We start from the raw sequence: 22,749 nt of genomic DNA on the forward strand, positions 1-22,749 counted from the left end.
CAGCGTTCCATGTGCCCTTGGCATTGAGTCATGCCGGCCACATGACCATGGAGACAACTTCGGATAGCGCTGGCTCTTCGGCTTTGAAACAGAGATGAGCACTGCCCCCTAGAGTCGGGAACAACTAGCACGTATGTGCGAGGGGAACCTTTACCATATATATATGTAGGTCTTGGCATTTTCGGGTCTTTTCCCGTGTAAGGTTGGGAGTATCTTGGCGACGTTTCAACGAGGTCTCACTCACGAAAAATCACCAAGATACTCCCAACCCTACATGGGAAAAGACCCAAAAATGCCAAGACCTACATACCTATACCCGTGAAAACCTACGAAACATATATATATATATATATTTGTTTTCTGAGGTTTTCTATGGGTCTTTGGTTATTAGTTCTCCTCAGTAAAATTGGAAGTATCTTGGCGACGTTCGACTGAGACTTCACAAAACGTCGCCAAGATACTTCCAATTTTACGGAGAAAACCCGAATAACTAAAGACTCATATATATATATATATATATATATATATATATATATATATATATATATATATATATATATATATATATATATATATATATATATATATATATATCTTCAACCAATTAAAATATATTATTTTATTAATTCTATCTGAATGTGTAGAGTATAAGAATAATACTACCAATATACAGGTATATTTTATCCCTATAATCAGATTTAATGCAACTGGATGACACAAGTAATATGATGCTAATGAAAACCTGTTGCACAGCCACACCTAAAATTCATTTATGTGCAATCCAACAAATATTTCTCAGTCTTACACATATGGTTAGAATGCTTCAAAAATATAGAATGCTTTGTCAACCCTTTGTTTATCACACCTGAGTATGTTGTGAAATAAAATGTAAATTTAAGAATGCACTCAAACTGGTTTTGCTAGTGTGTTCAAAGCCATTCTTGAAGTGATCCTGTCAAGTATCTATTCTACACACACACACACACACACACACATACGGAGGGGGAAGGGGGAGAGAAATAGCCTCATGCAGTATTCTATTCAGTCAAGTTAGAAAAATTATGGTTATATTTCATCTTTAATTGCTTGCATTAAAAAAATACCAGTCTCTTTATTTTAACACTGATACTACAAATCAGTGTTAATGTTTTCATGGTTTTAATGTTTCTTATTTCATTAGTAAACCATTTCATTTTCGGTCATCTTTGCTACCTATATTAATAACTCTTCTATCTATACTTAACAAACTGAGTTAGCGGTTTGTTTGTTTCAAAAAGAGTAATAGCCTATAAGGAAGGGAGAGACAATTTTATCTAAAATATTGATTCATTCCACAGTGCTTTTAAATTAAGCTCAGGGCTTCATAAATGTAGACTGAAGGCTCCATGCATGCTTCTGAAATTTTCTTTCCTAATTTAGAGTAGCTCTGCTTTTTCAAGATATGTTTAACTACATGATAGTTCTACTCCTATCTTAGTTAGTATATTAAGTCATGGTTTACTGAACCACAGTTGGTTTCAGTAAACAAACTAAATAAATATATGACTTTTTAAACTTATGAACCATTATAATAGAAAGCCTTAACTTCCCACATCATTTTGGCTTAATGTTATGTAAACCCAGCAATCATTGGAAACCACAAGATGGGCAGCCTATACATATAATAAATAAATAATTTTTGCAAACCATTGCATTTAAATCTAGGCTATTTAAAATATAAGATTATGTATTTTTATTTAGAAAGAGTAAAGTGTAATTAATGAAAAATGGAAGCTATGAGATGGTCCTTCTGTAAACCCAACCGATGTGTTATCTTTTTCAGTGTGATGTGGCTACTTCTTCAGGTGTACAACGTCATCTGCTCATTCCTACATTATTTTTAATACAGACTTCATTGCAATGATAATGATTGAAAGGCTCTGTGTATTCAGTAGAATTGACTCATCGTCATATTGTAAATTCCTTCATTTGGGTAACATAAATACAACACATACTAGTTAGAATTAATATTTTATTTACTATGAGTGCAGCTCAGATAATTGATGCATGTATTTTAGTGCATTCAAAGTAGATCAGATATAATAACATATTATTAGATACTGTATATCAATAACCAGGGATAATCATCAATATAGAGTATTTCTACCTATATCTTTATATGTCCTGCAGAATCACTGTTTTGATTAACCCGCATCCCATACCCACACACCCAAAGTAGTAGAGCAAGTTCCACTAGGATGGCACCTAGATGGCCTTCATTTTATTCTGTTACTTTTATGAACCTCCCTGAGAAGATATATCCTCAATAAATTCTAAAAATCACCCTAAAGAGAGGGAAAAATAATTAGGATTGGACAACATATTGTGTAAAATATGTAAGATCACATGTTATATCACTTATACCTTTCTTCCCTACAAACCTGCATGACTCTCATTCATGTGGGAAGCACCCTGTTGCAATCAACATTATATTCCTCAAGATCAACTTCCCAGTGACTTCACTAGCAAAATCTGGAAAAAGGAGGGGTTAAATATATCAGCTGCAGAGCGCTCTCATTTTCAATGAGATTCACCGATCATCCCAATTGTACTACTGCACCTGTTCTAATTGCTCTGAATGGTAAAGTGGGACACTCAGAATTCAAAAGTACTCCTCATGATTTGGAAACTATAATTCTACCCATGAGCCTAAATAGGTATTTGCATTTCTTGTGGTTACATCACACTGCTGATGCATGTCCAAACTGCAATTAAGTACCAAGATCTTTTTTCTCAAGTACATGAAGCCAGCTATTCCCCATAATATACTGTACTTTTGTGTTTTCATCTTTGTTTCCTCTTTCAAGAGTTTCACCTGTTTGAATTTCATTGTATTTCCTTCTATTTACCTCTCTAATCTATCATTTATTTTGGATTTTATTTCTATCTTCTACTGCAGAGATTCTTAAGCTCTGTGGTGTTATGACTCCCTCCAAATAACAAAGCAACAACGGGCAAAAAAAAACCAAAGAACTGAAACAATGCCAATTTTTCAATAACTGAAAAATAACTGAAACAATTATACAATCCAACCTCATAAATCAGAACCAGATAAAACATCAGATTCATAAAATACCCCTCAGTGAAATTATGAATGCATTTATCCTCACGTGGTATCTGAAGTTCACGCCTTATCTTTGAAATAGCCATTCTTACCCCTACAGCACAATCAACATTTGCTTACCTTCATGAGCAGTCTTAACTCCACCTCTGGAGCAACCTGCAATAGTGTTCCAAATCTAGATGAACTTACAGTGTGCCCCAGGCTAAGTGATCTAAGACAAGTGATCTAGCCAAGCAGCCAAGGCTAAATTTCTGCAAGACCACACTGGAGCTCTCAAGAACAGAATCTGGGGCCTCTTTTATTCTGCCCAGATACTGATCAAACACAGGAGGGCATCCCTGAGTCCAGAGGAAGAAACAGGAGCAAGTTCTAGCAACAATTCAACCCTCTCCTCAGCTAAAAAATTGTAAGTCCAATTTGTTATGACTTCTTACGTGGTAATGAACTACAGAAGAAAAAAAATCTACTCTATGGCATTAGCTAATTTGTATAATTTTGTGTCATCTGCATATTTAGGAAGCATCTTCATGCAAGCTATATATTGAAAGCCTAAAGGTGCTTTTTCAAGAGGCAACTGGACTTTCTGGTTTTTCCTTGAAGACACTTTGCTTCTCATCCAAGAAGCTTCTTCAGCTCTGAGAAGCTTCTTGGATGAGAAGTGAAATATCTTCAAAGAAAATTCTTGGATGAGAAACGAAATGTCTTCAAAGAAAAACCAGGAAGCCCAGCTGCCTCTTGAAAAAGCACCTTTGGGACAACTATAACCCGGATGACTGAGAATCTCCATAGACATATATATATTGAAAAGTAGATGGTCCAAGATAAGCATTTGTGGTCACCTCAATATTTCAGCCCACTGATATACCCGCTTTGTCTGTGATTTTCAAGCTAATTAAATTTTTTTACTTAATTTAATAAATTGAATATCAAATCATATGTGAAATGTTTTAGTGAATTACCTTTTTTTTTAAAAAAAGGAAAGATTACTCTGATAAAACTTATTTTTAACAAATTCGCGTTGTATAAGCATTGGTAAACAATTAAGCAGTTTTCAGTGTGCTTACTAATCAATTTATTTATGAATTACTGTAGAGTCTATCCTATCCTTTACTTCGGAGTTTGTTGGTGTGTCGTCTTGAGGGTGGTCTGTGCTCGCCTCCAGACGGCAAGTTGTTTGGATTTGTCCCAAAGTGCAGGGTGCATCTTGTTGCTGAGTTTGAGGTGAAGTGTGAGGAGATCTTTGTTGATTTGATCTAGGAGGAATCTTTTGTGTGAAGTTCATTTCTGATTAAGGCCAATTCTGTTCTTTTAGGATGCGTTTGGTGGCTGCAGAGTTGATGGAATTTCAATTGGAAGCATGTATTAAATTTTGATCTTGCAGTTCAGAATGATAAGGTCACATAAAATGGAAGCTCTTTGGACTTCTAGTTTTCATAGGTCCTGGTCAGATGGTGGATTTCCTGTAGAAAACAATATTGTTTTCTGAGGTTTCGTGGTGTTTGTATGTAGGTCTTTGTTTAGCTTCCATTTTGAGGACCTCAGATTGTTGGGGGCATAAGTTGACTTTGTAAAAATATACAAATAGAATGAAATTCCTACAACTCTGCAGCCACCAAAGTCTTCGAGAATTGGCGGGTATAAATGTACTGGTATAAAATGTAAACAAATCAACAAAGATCTCCTCACACTTCACCTCAAATTCAGCAACAAGATCCACCCTGCACTTTGGGACAAATCCAAACAACTTGCCGTCTGGAGGCGAAACACAGACCACCCTCAAGACGGACACACAACAAACTCCGAAGACTACAAGAACGCCAGAAACAAACCCCTCCACCCTCACAGCAACACATGAAACAAACAGTGCATAACATCTCAGATAGGATCCTCACCAAAGCTGAAACCGATGTCCTTTCCAAAGGATTCAACTTTGCAGTCACTCCCAAATACATCCCCACTGAGACCATTATATGCGGAGTTGAAACCAGCCTGACCAAAATCAACCCCGATGACGCTAACAAAATCAGACTCGAAATCACCAACATCCTCTGCAGCAGCAAGCCACCCAAAAGCAACTTACCCAAAGAGGAACAGACAGCACTACTTAACCTGAAAAAAGACACCAGCATAATAATCCTACCAGCAGACAAGGGCAACGCCACGGTGGTTATGAACACATCTGACTACCAAACCAAATTAACCAACCTACTCCAAGACCCTGCATACAAGCCCCTAAAAACAGACCCCACCACCTACCTAGAAAAAACCACTAGATCCAAAATAAAAGCCTCCCCCATCAGCGAAGAAATCCAACAAAGAATCATTCCCAGAGAGAAATCATCCAGATGCCCTAAGCTCTACGGCCTCCCCAAGATACACAAAGAAGGAACCCCACTCAGACCCATAGTCAGCTCCATAGGCTCACCTCTACAAAACCTAGCCAAATTTCTCGCCAAACAACTACAGCCCTATGCAGAATCCATCGCCTCACATGTAAAAAACTCATTCCAGTTCATAGAGATCATAAAGAAACAAAACTTACAGCCCAGCGACCTACTCGTGAGCTTTGATGTCATATCCCTCTTCACCCAAGTGCCAATCAAAGAAGCCTTGACAGCTATCCAAAACAAATATAACCCCCCCAAGCACATCCTAGATCTGACCAACCACTGCCTATCCAACACATACTTCATCTATAACGGACAAAAATACAAACAAATAGAAGGCACCCATGGGATCACCCTCTCACCTGTCATTGCCAACCTCTACATGGAACACTTTGAAACCCAAGCACTAGAAAAATCTGATCACAAACCCAAACTCTGGCTCAGATACGAGACGACACCTTCATAATCTGGCCACACGGGAAAGAAAAACTTGAAAACTTCCTCACACACCTCAATAGCCTACACCCCAAAATACAGTTCACCATGGAAACAGAAGTTAACAACCAACTTCCTTCCTAGATGTCTTAGTCTACAAGAAACCCAATGGCTCCCTAGGACACACCATCTACCAGAAGAAAACACACACAAACCGCTATCTGCATGCACTCTCACCACCACCCAGCACAGATCAACTCCGTAGCCAAGACACTCATCTCTAGAACAAAATGCTTAGCTGACGAACAACACCTAAAACCGAACTACACTCTCACAAAACGTACTAACATCCAATGGATTCCAGAGAAATAAGATTACCAAACTAATCCAAAAGAACCCCCACTAAAACCCAAGACAGAGAGCAAGAAAATGGCACAGCCTCCTCCCATATATAAAAGGCACCACAGACAGAATCAGCAAGATCCTCCACAAACATAACATCAAGACAGCATTCTGCACAAACCAAAAATATCCACCATCCTAAGAAACCCCAAAGACAAAATTGAGTTAGAAAATCAAGGAGTATATGAAATCCCATGCACCGCCTGCCCCACCACATACATTGGACAAACCAACAGAAGAATAAGTGCGCATTGAAGAACACAAGAACTCATTCAAAGAGGAACCAACTTCTTCCCTGGTCCAACACTTTAAAGTCACAGGACACGATATTGACTTTAAAAGACCAGAACTATCGCCAAAACTGAACACTTTAACAACAGAATAATCAGAGAAGCCATCGAGATAGAAAACGCCCACACAGCATGAACAAGCGAGATGATACCTCCGCCTACCAGCCATTTGAAACCTGCCCTTATTGACAAACGAGTCCTTAACACGAGGAATGACACCAGACCCACACTCACGAGGTCCACACAGGATGTCACCACCTCACATCCACCCAGAAAGCAGACCCAAACCCACACTGATCAGGAAGCACGACCAAGGACCAGAAGCCAGACCGCAGCTGCAACATTAGCCATTTCAAACTCCTCCAATCCATCCATACATGCAGCAGACTGACACCCACTACGAAGATGTAGTACGACCACGAACACGAAGCCAAACAGCAGCAGTGCAGCTCACCAGCTCTAATCCCCCTGTAACTCAGACTAATCTGAGCACAACCAAGCCCCGATCCAAACAGGACACCCCCCCATCCAATCAGAGCACACAAAAAAAAACCCCCATCCAATCAGAGCACAGCCAAGCTCCCACCCAATCAGTTCAAACCCCCACTAGCAGTTAAAAAGGAAGAAACAGCTGCAATCACACATTGCTCCCAGAAGCACGAAGCTGAAGCCTGAAGATGATGAATGAGACTTCATCGAAACATCGCCAAGACACTTCCAATTTTACGCAGGAGAAAACCGGAACAACCAAAGACCTACATATATACCGTGAAAACCTACGAAACATATATATATATATATATTTGTTTTCTGAGGTTTCAGCGGTGTTATAGTCTTTGGTTATTGCTCCTCAAAATTGAAGTATCTTGGCGACGCCGACTGAGACTTCACAAAACGTCGCCAAGATACTTCCAATTTTACGCGAGAAAACCCGAATAACTAAAGATATATATATATATATATATATATATATATATATATATATATATATATATATATATATATATATATATATATATATTCAACCAATTAAAATATATTATTTTATTAATTCTATCTGAATGTGTAGAGTATAAGAATAATACTACCAATATACAGGTATATTTTATCCCTATAATCAGATTTAATGCAACTGGATGACACAAGTAATATGATGCTAATGAAAACCTGTTGCACAGCCACACCTAAAATTCATTTATGTGCAATCCAACAAATATTTCTCAGTCTTACACATATGGTTAGAATGCTTCAAAAATATAGAATGCTTTGTCAACCCTTTGTTTATCACATCTGAGTATGTTGTGAAATAAAATGTAAATTTAAGAATGCACTCAAACTGGTTTTGCTAGTGTGTTCAAAGCCATTCTTGAAGTGATCCTGTCAAGTATCTATTCTACACACACACACACACACACACACACACACACACACACATACGGAGGGGGAAGGGGGAGAGAAATAGCCTCATGCAGTATTCTATTCAGTCAAGTTAGAAAAATTATGGTTATATTTCATCTTTAATTGCTTGCATTAAAAAAATACCAGTCTCTTTATTTTAACACTGATACTACAAATCAGTGTTAATGTTTTCATGGTTTTAATGTTTCTTATTTCATTAGTAAACCATTTCATTTTCGGTCATCTTTGCTACCTATATTAATAACTCTTCTATCTATACTTAACAAACTGAGTTAGCGGTTTGTTTGTTTCAAAAAGAGTAATAGCCTATAAGGAAGGGAGAGACAATTTTATCTAAAATATTGATTCATTCCACAGTGCTTTTAAATTAAGCTCAGGGCTTCATAAATGTAGACTGAAGGCTCCATGCATGCTTCTGAAATTTTCTTTCCTAATTTAGAGTAGCTCTGCTTTTTCAAGATATGTTTAACTACATGATAGTTCTACTCCTATCTTAGTTAGTATATTAAGTCATGGTTTACTGAACCACAGTTGGTTTCAGTAAACAAACTAAATAAATATATGACTTTTTAAACTTATGAACCTTATAATAGAAAGCCTTAACTTCCCACATCATTTTGGCTTAATGTTATGTAAACCCAGCAATCATTGGAAACCACAAGATGGGCAGCCTATACATATAATAAATAAATAATTTTTGCAAACCATTGCATTTAAATCTAGGCTATTTAAAATATAAGATTATGTATTTTTATTTAGAAAGAGTAAAGTGTAATTAATGAAAAATGGAAGCTATGAGATGGTCCTTCTGTAAACCCAACCGATGTGTTATCTTGTTCAGTGTGATGTGGCTACTTCTTCAGGTGTACAACGTCATCTGCTCATTCCTACATTATTTTTAATACAGACTTCATTGCAATGATAATGATTGAAAGGCTCTGTGTATTCAGTAGAATTGACTCATCGTCATATTGTAAATTCCTTCATTTGGGTAACATAAATACAACACATACTAGTTAGAATTAATATTTTATTTACTATGAGTGCAGCTCAGATAATTGATGCATGTATTTTAGTGCATTCAAAGTAGATCAGATATAATAACATATTATTAGATACTGTATATCAATAACCAGGGATAATCATCAATATAGAGTATTTCTACCTATATCTTTATATGTCCTGCAGAATCACTGTATTGATTAACCCGCATCCCATACCCATACACCCAAAGTAGTAGAGCAAGTTCCACTAGGATGGCACCTAGATGGCCTTCATTTTATTCTGTTACTTTTATGAACCTCCCTGAGAAGATATATCCTCAATAAATTCTAAAAATCACCCTAAAGAGAGGGAAAAATAATTAGGATTGGACAACATATTGTGTAAAATATGTAAGATTACATGTTATATCACTTATACCTTTCTTCCCTACAAACCTGCATGACTCTCATTCATGTGGGAAGCACCCTGTTGCAATCAACATTATATTCCTCAAGATCAACTTCCCAGTGACTTCACTAGCAAAATCTGGAAAAAGGAGGGGTTAAATATATCAGCTGCAGAGCGCTCTCATTTTCAATGAGATTCACCGATCATCCCAATTGTACTACTGCACCTGTTCTAATTGCTCTGAATGGTAAAGTGGGACACTCAGAATTCAAAAGTACTCCTCATGATTTGGAAACTATAATTCTACCCATGAGCCTAAATAGGTATTTGCATTTCTTGTGGTTACATCACACTGCTGATGCATGTCCAAACTGCAATTAAGTACCAAGATCTTTTTTCTCAAGTACATGAAGCCAGCTATTCCCCATAATATACTGTACTTTTGTGTTTTCATCTTTGTTTCCTCTTTCAAGAGTTTCACCTGTTTGAATTTCATTGTATTTCCTTCTATTTACCTCTCTAATCTATCATTTATTTTGGATTTTATTTCTATCTTCTACTGCAGAGATTCTTAAGCTCTGTGGTGTTATGACTCCTCAAATAACAAAGCAACAACGGGCAAAAAAACCAAAGAACTGAAACAATGCCAATTTTTCAATAACTGAAAAATAACTGAAACAATAATACAATCCAACCTCATAAATCAGAACCAGATAAAACATCAGATTCATAAAATACCCCTCAGTGAAATTATGAATGCATTTATCCTCACGTGGTATCTGAAGTTCACGCCTTATCTTTGAAATAGCCATTCTTACCCCTACAGCACAATCAACATTTGCTTACCTTCATGAGCAGTCTTAACTCCACCTCTGGAGCAACCTGCAATAGTGTTCCAAATCTAGATGAACTTACAGTGTGCCCCCGGCTAAGTGATCTAAGACAAGTGATCTAGCCAAGCAGCCAAGGCTAAATTTCTGCAAGACCACACTGGAGCTCTCAAGAACAGAATCTGGGGCCTCTTTTATTCTGCCCAGATACTGATCAAACACAGGAGGGCATCCCTGAGTCCAGAGGAAGAAACAGGAGCAAGTTCTAGCAACAATTCAACCCTCTCCTCAGCTAAAAAATTGTAAGTCCAATTTGTTATGACTTCTTACGTGGTAATGAACTACAGAAGAAAAAAAATCTACTCTATGGCATTAGCTAATTTGTATAATTTTGTGTCATCTGCATATTTAGGAAGCATCTTCATGCAAGCTATATATTGAAAGCCTAAAGGTGCTTTTTCAAGAGGCAACTGGACTTTCTGGTTTTTCCTTGAAGACACTTTGCTTCTCATCCAAGAAGCTTCTTCAGCTCTGAGAAGCTTCTTGGATGAGAAGTGAAATATCTTCAAAGAAAATTCTTGGATGAGAAACGAAATGTCTTCAAAGAAAAACCAGGAAGCCCAGCTGCCTCTTGAAAAAGCACCTTTGGGACAACTATAACCCAGATGACTGAGAATCTCCATAGACATATATATATTGAAAAGTAGATGGTCCAAGATAAGCATTTGTGGTCACCTCAATATTTCAGCCCACTGATATACCCGCTTTGTCTGTGATTTTCAAGCTAATTAAATTTTTTTACTTAATTTAATAAATTGAATATCAAATCATATGTGAAATGTTTTAGTGAATTACCTTTTTTTTAAAAAAAAGGAAAGATTACTCTGATAAAACTTATTTTTAACAAATTCGCATTGTATAAGCATTGGTAAACAATTAAGCAGTTTTCAGTGTGCTTACTAATCAATTTATTTATGAATTACTGTAGAGTCTATCCTATCCTTTACTTACCTGGTACTTCTGAAGTTCATGAATGCCATTTATGAATTCCGCTGGTGCTCTAGTATCTAGAAATTCAATCTGGGTGATTTTGGTTTAATTATTCTTAATTTAAGATATAGAAAGATGCTAAGTTTGCTTGGGTTGTATCTGTTGTCCTTGTGTCTACTAAAAGATCTTTCCAATCTATGGTACTCCAGATAAATTGGTATTAACTCTGCAAATCTCCAGCCAATATAACCAAAATGCTTTATACTGAACTAAAATAAAAAGAACATGTTCCCCCAATATTTTTCAACATTATTTTATTTGACAGGCATTTACAACGTTCCATTCATATGCCTAAAAACATAAAAATAGACCTTCTTTCAGCTTATAAAAGAAATATATAAGAACTTTTGACATTGGCAGGTCATTATATTATGTACAAGAACAATGGCACCCTCCAAGCACAGGACATCCAGCATTTCACAGGCTTATTGTATTCCACTGGGGACAGCAAAAGCATTGTAATGTCTAATAAGTTGGTACACAACTGGTTTAATTTTAATATGATGAGATACACAGGGCTTAGAAAGCTTTTTAATAAAACGGTTAAAAAATAGCAAAAGTTGAGAGAATAAAACTATCAAAATACTGAATATAGTGCACTGAGAATCAAACAGGTGACACGTCAATACTGGTTGGGACATAAGACAGCAGATGGTACTGGGTAATATTTCCTGTTCATGTCACCAAACATAGCCATAGCTAATTATACAAAATGTATTCCCTAAAGCTACTACAAAATTTTAGATTTTCAATATACCTACTAATGTGTCAAACAACAGTAGGTCCGAAAAGAATCCCACTTGAAAAACAAAAATCCCCCCCCCAAATCCTCCCATTTTTGCAGAGTAAAACTAAGACGGGGAAGCCATATAAATATTTAAAAAGAAAAAAGTGCTTTAAAAATTATTTGGAAATCTTTGATTATAAGTTGTATCTGTACCCTGTTATAGATGTTTAAATAGGAAATTTTAAATGTAATTGAAAGTTGCCTGTTTAATATATTGTTTATATTATCTAATAGTGTGGAGAGGGAATCAAGTAATAATGTACACTAACCGCAAATGGATAAGATGAGGTCAGCTTTTCTGGCCATAAAATATTTAATTTTTCCTGAGCCTAACGTGATCAGGCAGGGAGGATCAAAGTCACCCAAGGTGAAATCCTACCAACTGCAACAAAATCACAGCAGGGATTAACTTAACCTCCTTGGATGTTCAGCTATTTGACTTTGCTAACTTAATTCCAGTCTCAAATATGTGGAGCATTTTACAGAAATGAGCTTGTCCATAAAAGTTTGCAGTTCAGATTATACAACCAACATCTTCAAACCCTTTTTGAAAGGTTTGTTTTACAGCCCAAACTTGGAACCAAACACCAGAGCCCTCTGCATGTCTACTTGAAAGTCAGTCTTACTCTTCAGTCATTGCATTTAAGATTGCAGTTTAACACCATCAAATCCCCATTCATTTGTGCCTTTGCAATTTAGGTAACATACAGAAAACTATTTTCAAGTGTTGAATTTTGATCTTTAAAGTTGAAAAAAAAAGTTCTGCATTGTTATAATTTTTATGTAAAACTAGAAATTCCAACATTGACATTAAACTAACCACAGACCAAAAAGAACTCAGCACAACATAAATTCCAGATTTTCCCTCATACATCCCTAAAATACACATGGCATCACCAAATCCAGAGATTTTCACTTCGCAACAGGAAGCTTTGTGAATGCTACTGCATGCAGCTACCTCAGCTACTAGAGATGTTTGGCACTATAAAGGCTATAACTTGTTAAAGGAGAAAAGAAAGGGAAGGCTGGTTCTAGTTCCTGTAAATAAGCGACTGGACTACTCAGCAGTGGTAATGTCAAACATCTGGTTAGCAGTGCATGTGCAGTGCAGATCATCCCTTGTATGTATGTCCTTGAATGCTGAATGCAAGTTTGTTCCCTCCATTCAACACCATTCCCACTTGTGGTACCTTAGAAAGAAGGAAATTCCATGTACAGAATAGATTGCCCTTGCTGGATAAGGGTGAATAGCTTTGAGTTTTGAAGAGTGAAATCTGCTGCAGCCATGGACAATTGTTCCTTGTTTGCTGCAACTTTTTTAAGATGAACCTATGATTTTACTTATCACATATAAAATTCATTTGCTGTTGTGCTATCACTTAAGCTAATTTGCTGCACGCATATATTTTAAGAAAAACACCCACGGCATTGTGTTTTTTAGCAATATCTATGCAGCCTATTATATTATGCAGCCCCTGATTTGTTTTTAATAAATAAAGCCCTTGGTACTATATAGAGAAGGACTCAAGCTCATTCTATTTCCAAATTTTGCTTCACTTCTCCTTTTTATACTACTTTAAAGGAAAAATAGGAGAAGAGGCTGTAGTTTCAACGAGTTTAGCTGCCATTACTATATGTGCAAGTATGCATTCTAAGGGATGGCTCTCCACAATGTATAAGGGGTAAATTTGGGGCTCACCTACACCTAGCATCTAACAAGAAAGTATTACTTCTAAAGTTCTGTGTTTAATTTTCTTGATGGTACAAAGTCTTGACGGCGAACCCAGATGACTTCTTCACTGTTGCCTTCCATGCCACCATTAATTCCAGACAGAGCAGCTTGCTTCTTTAACTGAGCCATTCTGGATGCGTGTGTGCCCATAGTATACCGTGTTTTGGTTCCCCGGTATGACTGGTTGTTTGTAATAGAGGCTGACTGCAATTGCTCCTGGAGTTCTTTTTCAACCATGGTGTTCTTCAAAGGCTCACAACAGTCCTCCTCATCACTGAGAATATCTGTTTCTTTTATGTCCTCTTGTTCTTCATACTGACCAAGATCAAACTGCTCTTCTACCCAGCGGTCAGTGTCCTTATTGCTGGATGTCTGATGGGTCTCTTTCTCAGGACTGCTGGCAAAGACAGCATCTGAATCAATGGTAAATCTGTTTCGAGCTAGGCGTCGCCTTCTCCTCCCGAGTGACTTGCTTGGGGCAGACACTGTTGCACACACAAAAATAAAATCCCAGATGCTTTTATGAAGAGAAATTTGAATATTTTTAAAATTAGCCTTGCATTCTTCCTTTCACTATAAAGGTAAAGGTTTGCCCTGTCATGTCCAACTATAGGGGATGGTGCTCATCTCCATTTCTTGGCCAAGGAAGCTAGCATGACTGTACACCAAAGGGGCACAGAATGCTGTTACCTTCCTACCAAATTGCTACCTATTTATCTACTCACATTTGAATGCTTTTGAACTGCTTGGTGGGGAGGAGATGGGGCAAGCTCACCCCGCTGCACAGTACTTGCATTTCCAGCTGACAAGCTCAGCATCTTTAACCACTGAGTCATCTTGCCCCCCATCCCAACCCTAGCTGATAATTAATCCCAATGAAACATGTAAAATCTGACAAGATATGACTTGAGGAACTAATCAACATGAAGAAAGGCTACTAAATCTCCTTGAGGGGGATGAGCACTTTAAAAACACAAAATATAAATTTATTTATTTATGCTATATTTACAATGAAATACAAAATAAATAATAAATGCTTTGAATGTGTTAAAATCTATTTGTGCTATATGTGTCCATGTGTGTCTATGTACAGCCACACACACCTTAAATATATATTTCTGACCAATGCCTGAAATAAATTGATGATACTATCAATAATCATTGAAAATGTTCACCTAAATCATCCAGGCAGAGAAATTAAGTTATATACAAGGTTATATTTTGCCTTGTAAATTTTAAAATATCCTGTAGTTAACATTAGATGATAATGGAAAAGGTAGTATTTTTTCCTTCTTCAGTAGATAGAAATGTCTTTGATTTAATTTTAACATCTGGACCATTGGAGCTGAAACATGTGACTCGGTGGTCCGCTATTACATCTCACTTCATTATTTTAAGATATCCTAACAGATAAGGCAATTCAGTAGTGCTTCAATAGCACTATATGTCAGACTTTTTGAAGAGAAGCAAAAGTAGCAGTCATGGGGCAAAACACAGAGAGCTGATATTTAATGTGATGTGGAGTTTTGTGAATTCAGCTTCCTTTCACACTTCACAACATTACTATATAGTTGTTGTGTCTTGTCCGCTCTCACCGCAGCCGGGGTCTGCTTATCTGCTCCCGAACACGGAGGAATGTATGCCTCCTGGCCCCAGTTCTGGCTCCATGCCCAGACAAGCTGCAGAGGAGGGGGCACCTCCCGGTCCCAGCCCTGGCTCCATGCCCAAGCAGGCTGCAGAGGAGGGAGCATCCCCCGGCCCCAGCCCTGGCTCCATGCCCAGGCAAACGGAGCAGCTAGACCCCTCCCCCTCCTCCACAGCATGTGAGCCTGAGGAAAGTTTACTTCCAACAACAGCTGATTGGAGTGACCCTCGCATCAGAAGATTGGATAGGCGGAGGCAACAGAAGGAAGGGAGGGGCAGGCCTTAATGAGTGCTGAGTCATGGAGCCACACCCCATGGCCTATATAAAGGATCTGCTTTCTGGCAGTCTCTGAGTCAGGCAAAGTCGAACTTATCTTGCTGAAGTCACTTACTGGTCTCCTGCCTGCTCTGAGGACTTTGCTAGGACTTTGGGCAGAGCTGCAGAGGCAAGCCTGATTCGGATTTCCCTGACCCGGCCGTCAGCGGAGGAGTGGGACACGACAATAGTCAAATAACAGTTATGTTACATAAATCTGCCACTATGGCAATTAATTATTAATTAAATACTATCTTATTACACGTTTCTAAAGCTACAATAAATGGGATAAAAATATTAATGAGGAAAAGTATTCTTTGTGTGTATGGTGCTTTGCTTTGCAAATTCTCTCAAGACTAATCTGTTGCAGGTATATAATGTGAGAGACTAAAGTACAGTATGAGTGGAGGGAGGGGCAGAACCAATAGTAAGTAGGAACATTCTTTGTTGCTCTTAAACTCCTTCCCCCCCCCTTTTCTGGAGTGCTTTAACAAACTTTAATCATGAGTACCTGTCCTGTTCATAACTGGCCTTGCACCTTTCAGTGCACTGAGCCTTTTTCCTCCAAATGGGACATAGTGCTGTGATGAGGGCAAACTTTCAGTTTTAAGAAGTTGTCTTCTGTGTTTGTCTCGTAAAATTGAATGCACAGCTTTTAGAAAATCTTTCCTGTGTTCTGGGGAACTGAAAACAAGAAAGAAAGAACACACACCAGTTACGTGCTGGTCTGTCAGCAGAATATTGACATTTATTTATTTATTTATTTATTTATTTAGGTAAATGGTAATATAATTTTGCAAACTCTCACTCCTTACCTACAACAAAGATGGAATGACCTCTCTGGCCTGCCTTCAGACTCAGATTTCACATGAACTATCTCACAGACAGAACTGGTCTCTGCATCTAGACAAAGAGAAAAGAACATTTTCAAAACAACATCTTGACTTGTTATTTACTGAAAGCATTTCAAAAACAATCACAACTGAAATTTGAAGATTAGTGTGATGATTAGCTTAGTGAATGAAATACATAATATTAAGTGGTTCAAGAATTATAGCCCCAGAAGTGATGCTGTGAAATGACGGATTATTTCCATGGCATGCTGAATACATGGAATGACCGAAACATGTAAAAGCTTCTTAACATAGTTGCAATCCCATCACATTAAGCATCTTCCCATTACCAATGTCCAAGACTGGTACTACAAGGTGGTATAATTTTTTCTTACCCTGACTTTTCTTACGTGATGAATGATTCTAAAGACCATCACTGTCAGACATTCCCAAGAAAACAATACTCCTACAAGGATGTCTCTGTAGCATCATAAACAGCTGCAGCCGGTTGCAGCACTGCATAGACACCCTCCATTCATTTCAGAGTGGACTGCATATGACTCCCATTCAAACCATTTTGTTAATAATAAAATGTAAACAATTTTAAAGGATCTTCTTAAGTAAATGCCATTTTATTTTGTCAATACAATTTTGCTTCTATGCTGTGGGTGAATATACCATTACTGATGCTATTTTTTTTAAGCCAGAAAATGAAAATCTAAAAAGTAAAGTCAAGGAAGTTTATATAAACTAGAATAGGCAACTTTTACATTATCTATTGAAACTCTACAATAATGAATTCTAGACATGTACAAAAAGACCTGTACAAAACACCTTTGGATCACTTTCCATTGGCTGCATTGAATGGGATGTTTGGTTGTTAAAGAGAAACCACAGAGTGCAAATTTCAAAGTTTAAAGCAACAAAAGCGATCTAAAAAATAACTACCCTGTCACCTATTGATATAAATGTAGGTGCTATTGTATTTACAAAAACAATATTATCCATATACCTACAATGTCACTCATGGTACAACATGAAAATGAACAACAATCTCATAGGTCATGAAAACTTTCAGTGACTTAATTAAGGTATCTTGCTGTTCCCTTGCTTGATCCCACTCTCATCACAATTAAATCTCTCAGTGGTGAATCTAAAAACTCCTACAGGCACACCATAGGCAGTGCACATCAGCATTCATATTAGGAACACATATTAGGAATTGAAAAGCATCGGCAGATCGCTCTAGTTATACTTTGTGGCTACAGATTTTATATCGGAAAACAGAATTTGTGTCAGATGATACACATACACACACACAGAGACACATGATAAAAAAATTGCGAAAGCATTAAGGACAATTCAAATCTATTTTCATGTTAGAAAGATAATCTGACAGGTAAGATTCAACTTTCTTTACATTTTTAAAGATTAAATGTATCTGCAAGAACAAGAGTCATTGGGAAAGCTTTGTTAATCCTGTTAATGGCCCGTTTTTGCTTCATGGGGAAAGGAGGCTGGGAAACAATGACTGAGGGGAATTTTAGAGGAGATGGATAAAAAGGTTTTCTGGCCAATTAGAAATAATTATGCTGTGGTGATTGATAAGCAATGTAAACACAAAAAAGGGAGACAAGCAGAAATAGCTTCCTAAAGCCATGTTTAGCAAGCATTAGTTCAAACACTAAAATAATGATGGGCTCCCACTCCTTTAAGTAATTTTGTTGACTATCAGAATTATTGTGAAGTTAAATGTTCAATCACTAAGGGTTTAACTCTCTTTAAAAGAAGAAAGTGTGAAAGCAACTGAGCTACCCAATTCCTGCTCTGATGAGGTTCCTATTCTGAAATTCAGAAAACAGGAAAACAACAAGAATTCAAGCTAACACTCATATTTACCCCAAAAGGGCCCATTTGGACATGTTATCAAATATAATCCTACTATTTTTTCTGCTATTTTTTGTTCATTTTGTAATTCTTATTTTTGATAAATTGGCTTTTCCTGCTAAATTATATACTTACTGTACTTGTAGTTTGGTAACTACCGGGATGTATTTCTTCAAAAGTGAAGTTTTACAATAACCAGATTTTTTTTAAAAAAAAAATCATAAACAAAGCTATTTAACCCTACCTGCACTTGCCAATGCTCGGACCTGCAAAGCCTCCAAGGGAATCATGTGACGGAAACGAAATGGGTCTGAGTCTTCATAAATGGAAGCCCTATGGGATCCACCCTATGTAGGGAAAAACAATTTTTATTATTAATGATATTATATTAAGAGTATGAAAACTGGTTTGTTTCACAGCAAATGTTTAAAATATCTACAAAAGCCTTCAGTCTTGATCAATACACAGTGAAGAAAGTGATGGAATTAAGGAAGTTTATAGGAGTTTTCCCTAAGGGCTTCATTGTTTCATCCCCTCATGATAATTTCCCATCTGAAAAAGTAACTTTATATACCAATAGCACTTATATACCACTTCATAGTGCTTTTACAGCCTTCTCTAAGCAGTTTACAGAGTCAGCATATTTCCCCCAACAATCTGGGTCCTCATATATTGTCATTCCATTATTCCCTTAATTTGATTATCAGAGCCACCATTATCTTGCTGAATAGTTTTTCTGTCTCAGGCAGAAACAGGTTGAGATTTCTGTCTCAAGCAGAAAAAGATTAAGATCAAATGTCACAGGGGTATAATAGAAGATCTCTGTTTCATCTCAAGAGTATTGCCTTCTGAATCATTTTTGTACCCAAATTAGAGAACAGATAATGATCCTGGAAATTTTTAAGAAAATGTTGGATAGCCATTTGTCTGAAATGGTGTAGAGTTTCCTGCCTGGGCAGGGGGTTGGACTAGAAGACCTCCAAGGTCCCTTCCAACTCTGTTGTTGTTGTTGTTGTTGTTATCCATCAAAGTTTTATAATTATATCTGACATAGCAAACAATTAAAAGTTTTCTCCATTAAATATATGTTGGTAGGGCGTTACAGCTGCAAAAAAGGCAAGTGCAGTTTCTACACCAGCAGAATTATAATTTCATTAATTATAGGAAGATACAATTTTAATTTATTTCACTTTTGTCTAGTTTCTCTAAGAACATTATAAATATTTTAAGAACAATTCATAGATAATAGAACAGGTTTCAAAAAGGTCAGCGGGGATAATTAGAAGATCAGAAATCAAATCCGATGAAGAAACAATGAAAAAAATAAAATCAGTTTGCCTTGAAAAGACCAAGGAGAGTGGGTGAGTGGGGCATAGTTTAACAATCTAAAAGATTCACCCTAAAAATGTAACGCCCTTTTCTACATCACCACAAATGGCAGGGCACAGACTAATATATTTAATTTCAAAACACCAAATTCTGGTTAGATGTTAGGAAGGTATCAATTGCCCAAAGAAGTTATTGGTTTACCATTCACCAGATAATCATCTGATTATCTGATAATAAATAATCTGATATAATGGATTTTTACTATTTTAAAATTTTGGATTATCATATAGCATGGCCCTAACAGCTCTTTCCAACTCTATTAAATGCAATTCTATTTCAAGCACAGGATATTTCAATCAAAATTTGCCTAATCTGCATGGTTTATTTATTTATCTGAAAGATTTATAAGGCCATCCATCTTAAGCAACTCTGGGCACATCAAAACAATAATAAAACCAATAAATAAAACAATAATAAAATGGTAAAAACAATAAAATAAATGATGAGTAAGAAAGTAAAAGACACAATGAAAAAGAAGATAAAGGAGATCTGTATGAGCATATATTAGGAAATTAGTTTCCAGACAGAATATGTATATCCAAGGTGTTTGCTTTTGAAAAAACTGATAGTAATAATAAATCACTCTATTAAAAAGGGAAAGCTTTGACTGTTCTTTCCAAGCATTCAGTTTACAACTAAAAATAGTTTAAAATAATTATCGCTAGAATGACCTGTCTAATTATCCCAATCTAATAGGATATTTCACCTTTCTGTTGATTATTATTATTTACAGTTCAGAAACTTACCAATTTTTTCTTCTGTTTCACCCCTTCTTTATATACAAGTACCACAGCAGTTTTGAATACTACAGGGGCAAAAAATGCAAACATAGGAAGTTAGCAGTTTACCAATGCACAACCAGAAAAAAATATTCGCTACTAATTTTATGGAAAATATTCAAAGTTTCTTCCTCTACACCCCAAAAGTTAAGGTCCATACAGAAATATAGTAGCCTTCCTCATATGCCAAAAAGAAAGAGCATAATTTTCTAAATATGTGATAGCCAGATAAACTGAAGTAATATCTATTCTGGACAAAAAATAATACTCAATGTTTTTAACGGTCAATGGCACTTACTTCGTTGATAAAGGGTTATAAATTGTAATTGTATATTTAAACTGGGATTTACTGGGATTTGAGGATCTTCCCAATAAGAGTCAATTCATTCACTTAAGAGGATTACTCTAGAATGGGGTGTCAAATTCCAGGCCCAGGGGCCGGATCTAAGCAGGGGTGCTTAGATCTGGCCCGCGGGGCCACCCTGGAAACAGCAAAGGATTGGCCTGCAGTGCCTCTGCCAGTGAAAATGGCCAGTGGCCCTCCTAAACTCCATTTTCACTGGCAGAGGATTGCAGGAAACTGTCCCAGCCGAAAACAGAGCTTGGGAGCCTGTTTGTGCTGGCAGAGTGCTCAGGTCACCAGAGGTGCACCCGACACAAGTGACATCGAGCTGGTCACTCTCACCCTGGCCATGCCCATCCTGGTCCCCCGAGGTCAAATACAATCCTGATGTGGCCCTCAATGAAATCAAGTTTGGCACTCCTGCTCTAGAATAAGCACTTTAATAAGTATAATTTACTATTCATACCTGTAAATAGCCCCTATGAAATTAAAAATGTTCTAAAATGTAAAACTTTCATTTAATAATTTTTCAAAATTGTGAAGAAAAAGTTAAACATTACATAGTGCATAAATTACATAAATTAACGTTCACTCCTAGACTATTTGCAGGGAATTTCTCTGATGGAAACACATTATGCATGGAAAGAACCAAAATCAACATTTATATACAAGCTGCATTTCAGCAAATCTCCCTGAAGGATGAACTCTGAAGATGGAAGGAAAAATAAGACCTACTGCCTAAAGCCATCTATTTTACATTTCACAGCTTTTTTATATTTCCTGATTTATAGAGCTTTGCAATATTATTAAGCTTGTAAAGTTTAAATAGATGCATACTAAGTATAAAAACAGACTCCAAAGCCCTAAATTGTTACTTCTTAAAATGTCTTTAAAAACAAGAATACCAACAGTTTAAAACAATTTCCCTAAATCTAATGTATTTTGGTACTCATCATTTCCAGTCAAGCTTCTAAAGTGTGCCACAGGGGGGAGGGGTAGCCTAAAATACCTGACTGCAAAGTCAAATCTTACTCATTTGTTTTCCAACATTTTTGGATATTTAATCAAGCTTTCCTATGAATCTAGGAATCAGTTTTACGCTTTGAAATCCAATGTCATAACAGGCAATCTGCCTCAAATATTAGTCCATTTTATGCCAAAAGTAGGGTTGTCTGATGTGACCCACATAAAACAGAGGGGTGAGGAAGTTAAACAGTTGTGATTGCCATCTTGACAATCCCCCCCACCAGCATGCCTTCAGTGGTGTCATTGGAAACTATACATGCATATTTTATTTAATTTTATATGAAACACTCTTTGCTTTTTCTCTGAAAAGAAGCACATACCAAATGCTGCCAGTTCAGGTTCCTTCTTCCACTTTCCAAGTGATGCAGGAGGATTAAGCCAGATGACTGTGGTATGTAATAGCAAATCTCCCATAGAAAGATCTGCCACCTGCCAGTCACATGCCCATGCAAAAGAAAATGAGAGTTTTTAAAAGGCATTTAATAAACTCATTGAAAATAAATTTGATATATAATACAGGGACTATGTATTTAATATAACATGTGTTAACAGCAGCCAGAATTGTATTTGCACAACATTGGAAAGGTCCCCACAGATGAGAAGATAGTAAACAAAAAATACTAGAATGTGCAGAAATGGATAGATTAACACTTGGAATTAAAGAGAAGGAAGATACGGAATACTTTGAAACATGGGATTTGTTTT

The 22,749-nt window shown here is 36.8% G+C and overlaps 1 protein-coding gene across 12 annotated transcripts in view; it reads right to left on the reverse strand.

The window, feature by feature from the left end:
* Positions 1–11,545: 11,545 nt before the first annotated feature.
* TIAM1 (TIAM Rac1 associated GEF 1) overlaps positions 11,546–22,749 on the reverse strand; it is a 196,446-nt gene continuing 185,242 nt past the window's right edge. For all 12 annotated transcript variants that reach the window (XM_058184638.1, XM_058184630.1, XM_058184637.1 and 9 more), the window contains 6 exons: positions 22,365–22,473; positions 20,643–20,701; positions 18,752–18,854; positions 16,603–16,690; positions 16,299–16,471; positions 11,546–14,312 (listed from right to left, as the gene is read on the reverse strand). In XM_058184638.1, coding sequence (XP_058040621.1) covers positions 13,828–14,312; positions 16,299–16,471; positions 16,603–16,690; positions 18,752–18,854; positions 20,643–20,701; positions 22,365–22,473 — 1,017 coding nt within the window. In that variant the 3' untranslated portion in view covers positions 11,546–13,827. The remainder of the gene's footprint in view (positions 14,313–16,298; positions 16,472–16,602; positions 16,691–18,751; positions 18,855–20,642; positions 20,702–22,364; positions 22,474–22,749) is intronic.

Source organism: Ahaetulla prasina, chromosome 5, assembly GCF_028640845.1.
Source record: "Ahaetulla prasina isolate Xishuangbanna chromosome 5, ASM2864084v1, whole genome shotgun sequence".
Classification (NCBI taxonomy): domain Eukaryota; kingdom Metazoa; phylum Chordata; class Lepidosauria; order Squamata; family Colubridae; genus Ahaetulla; species Ahaetulla prasina.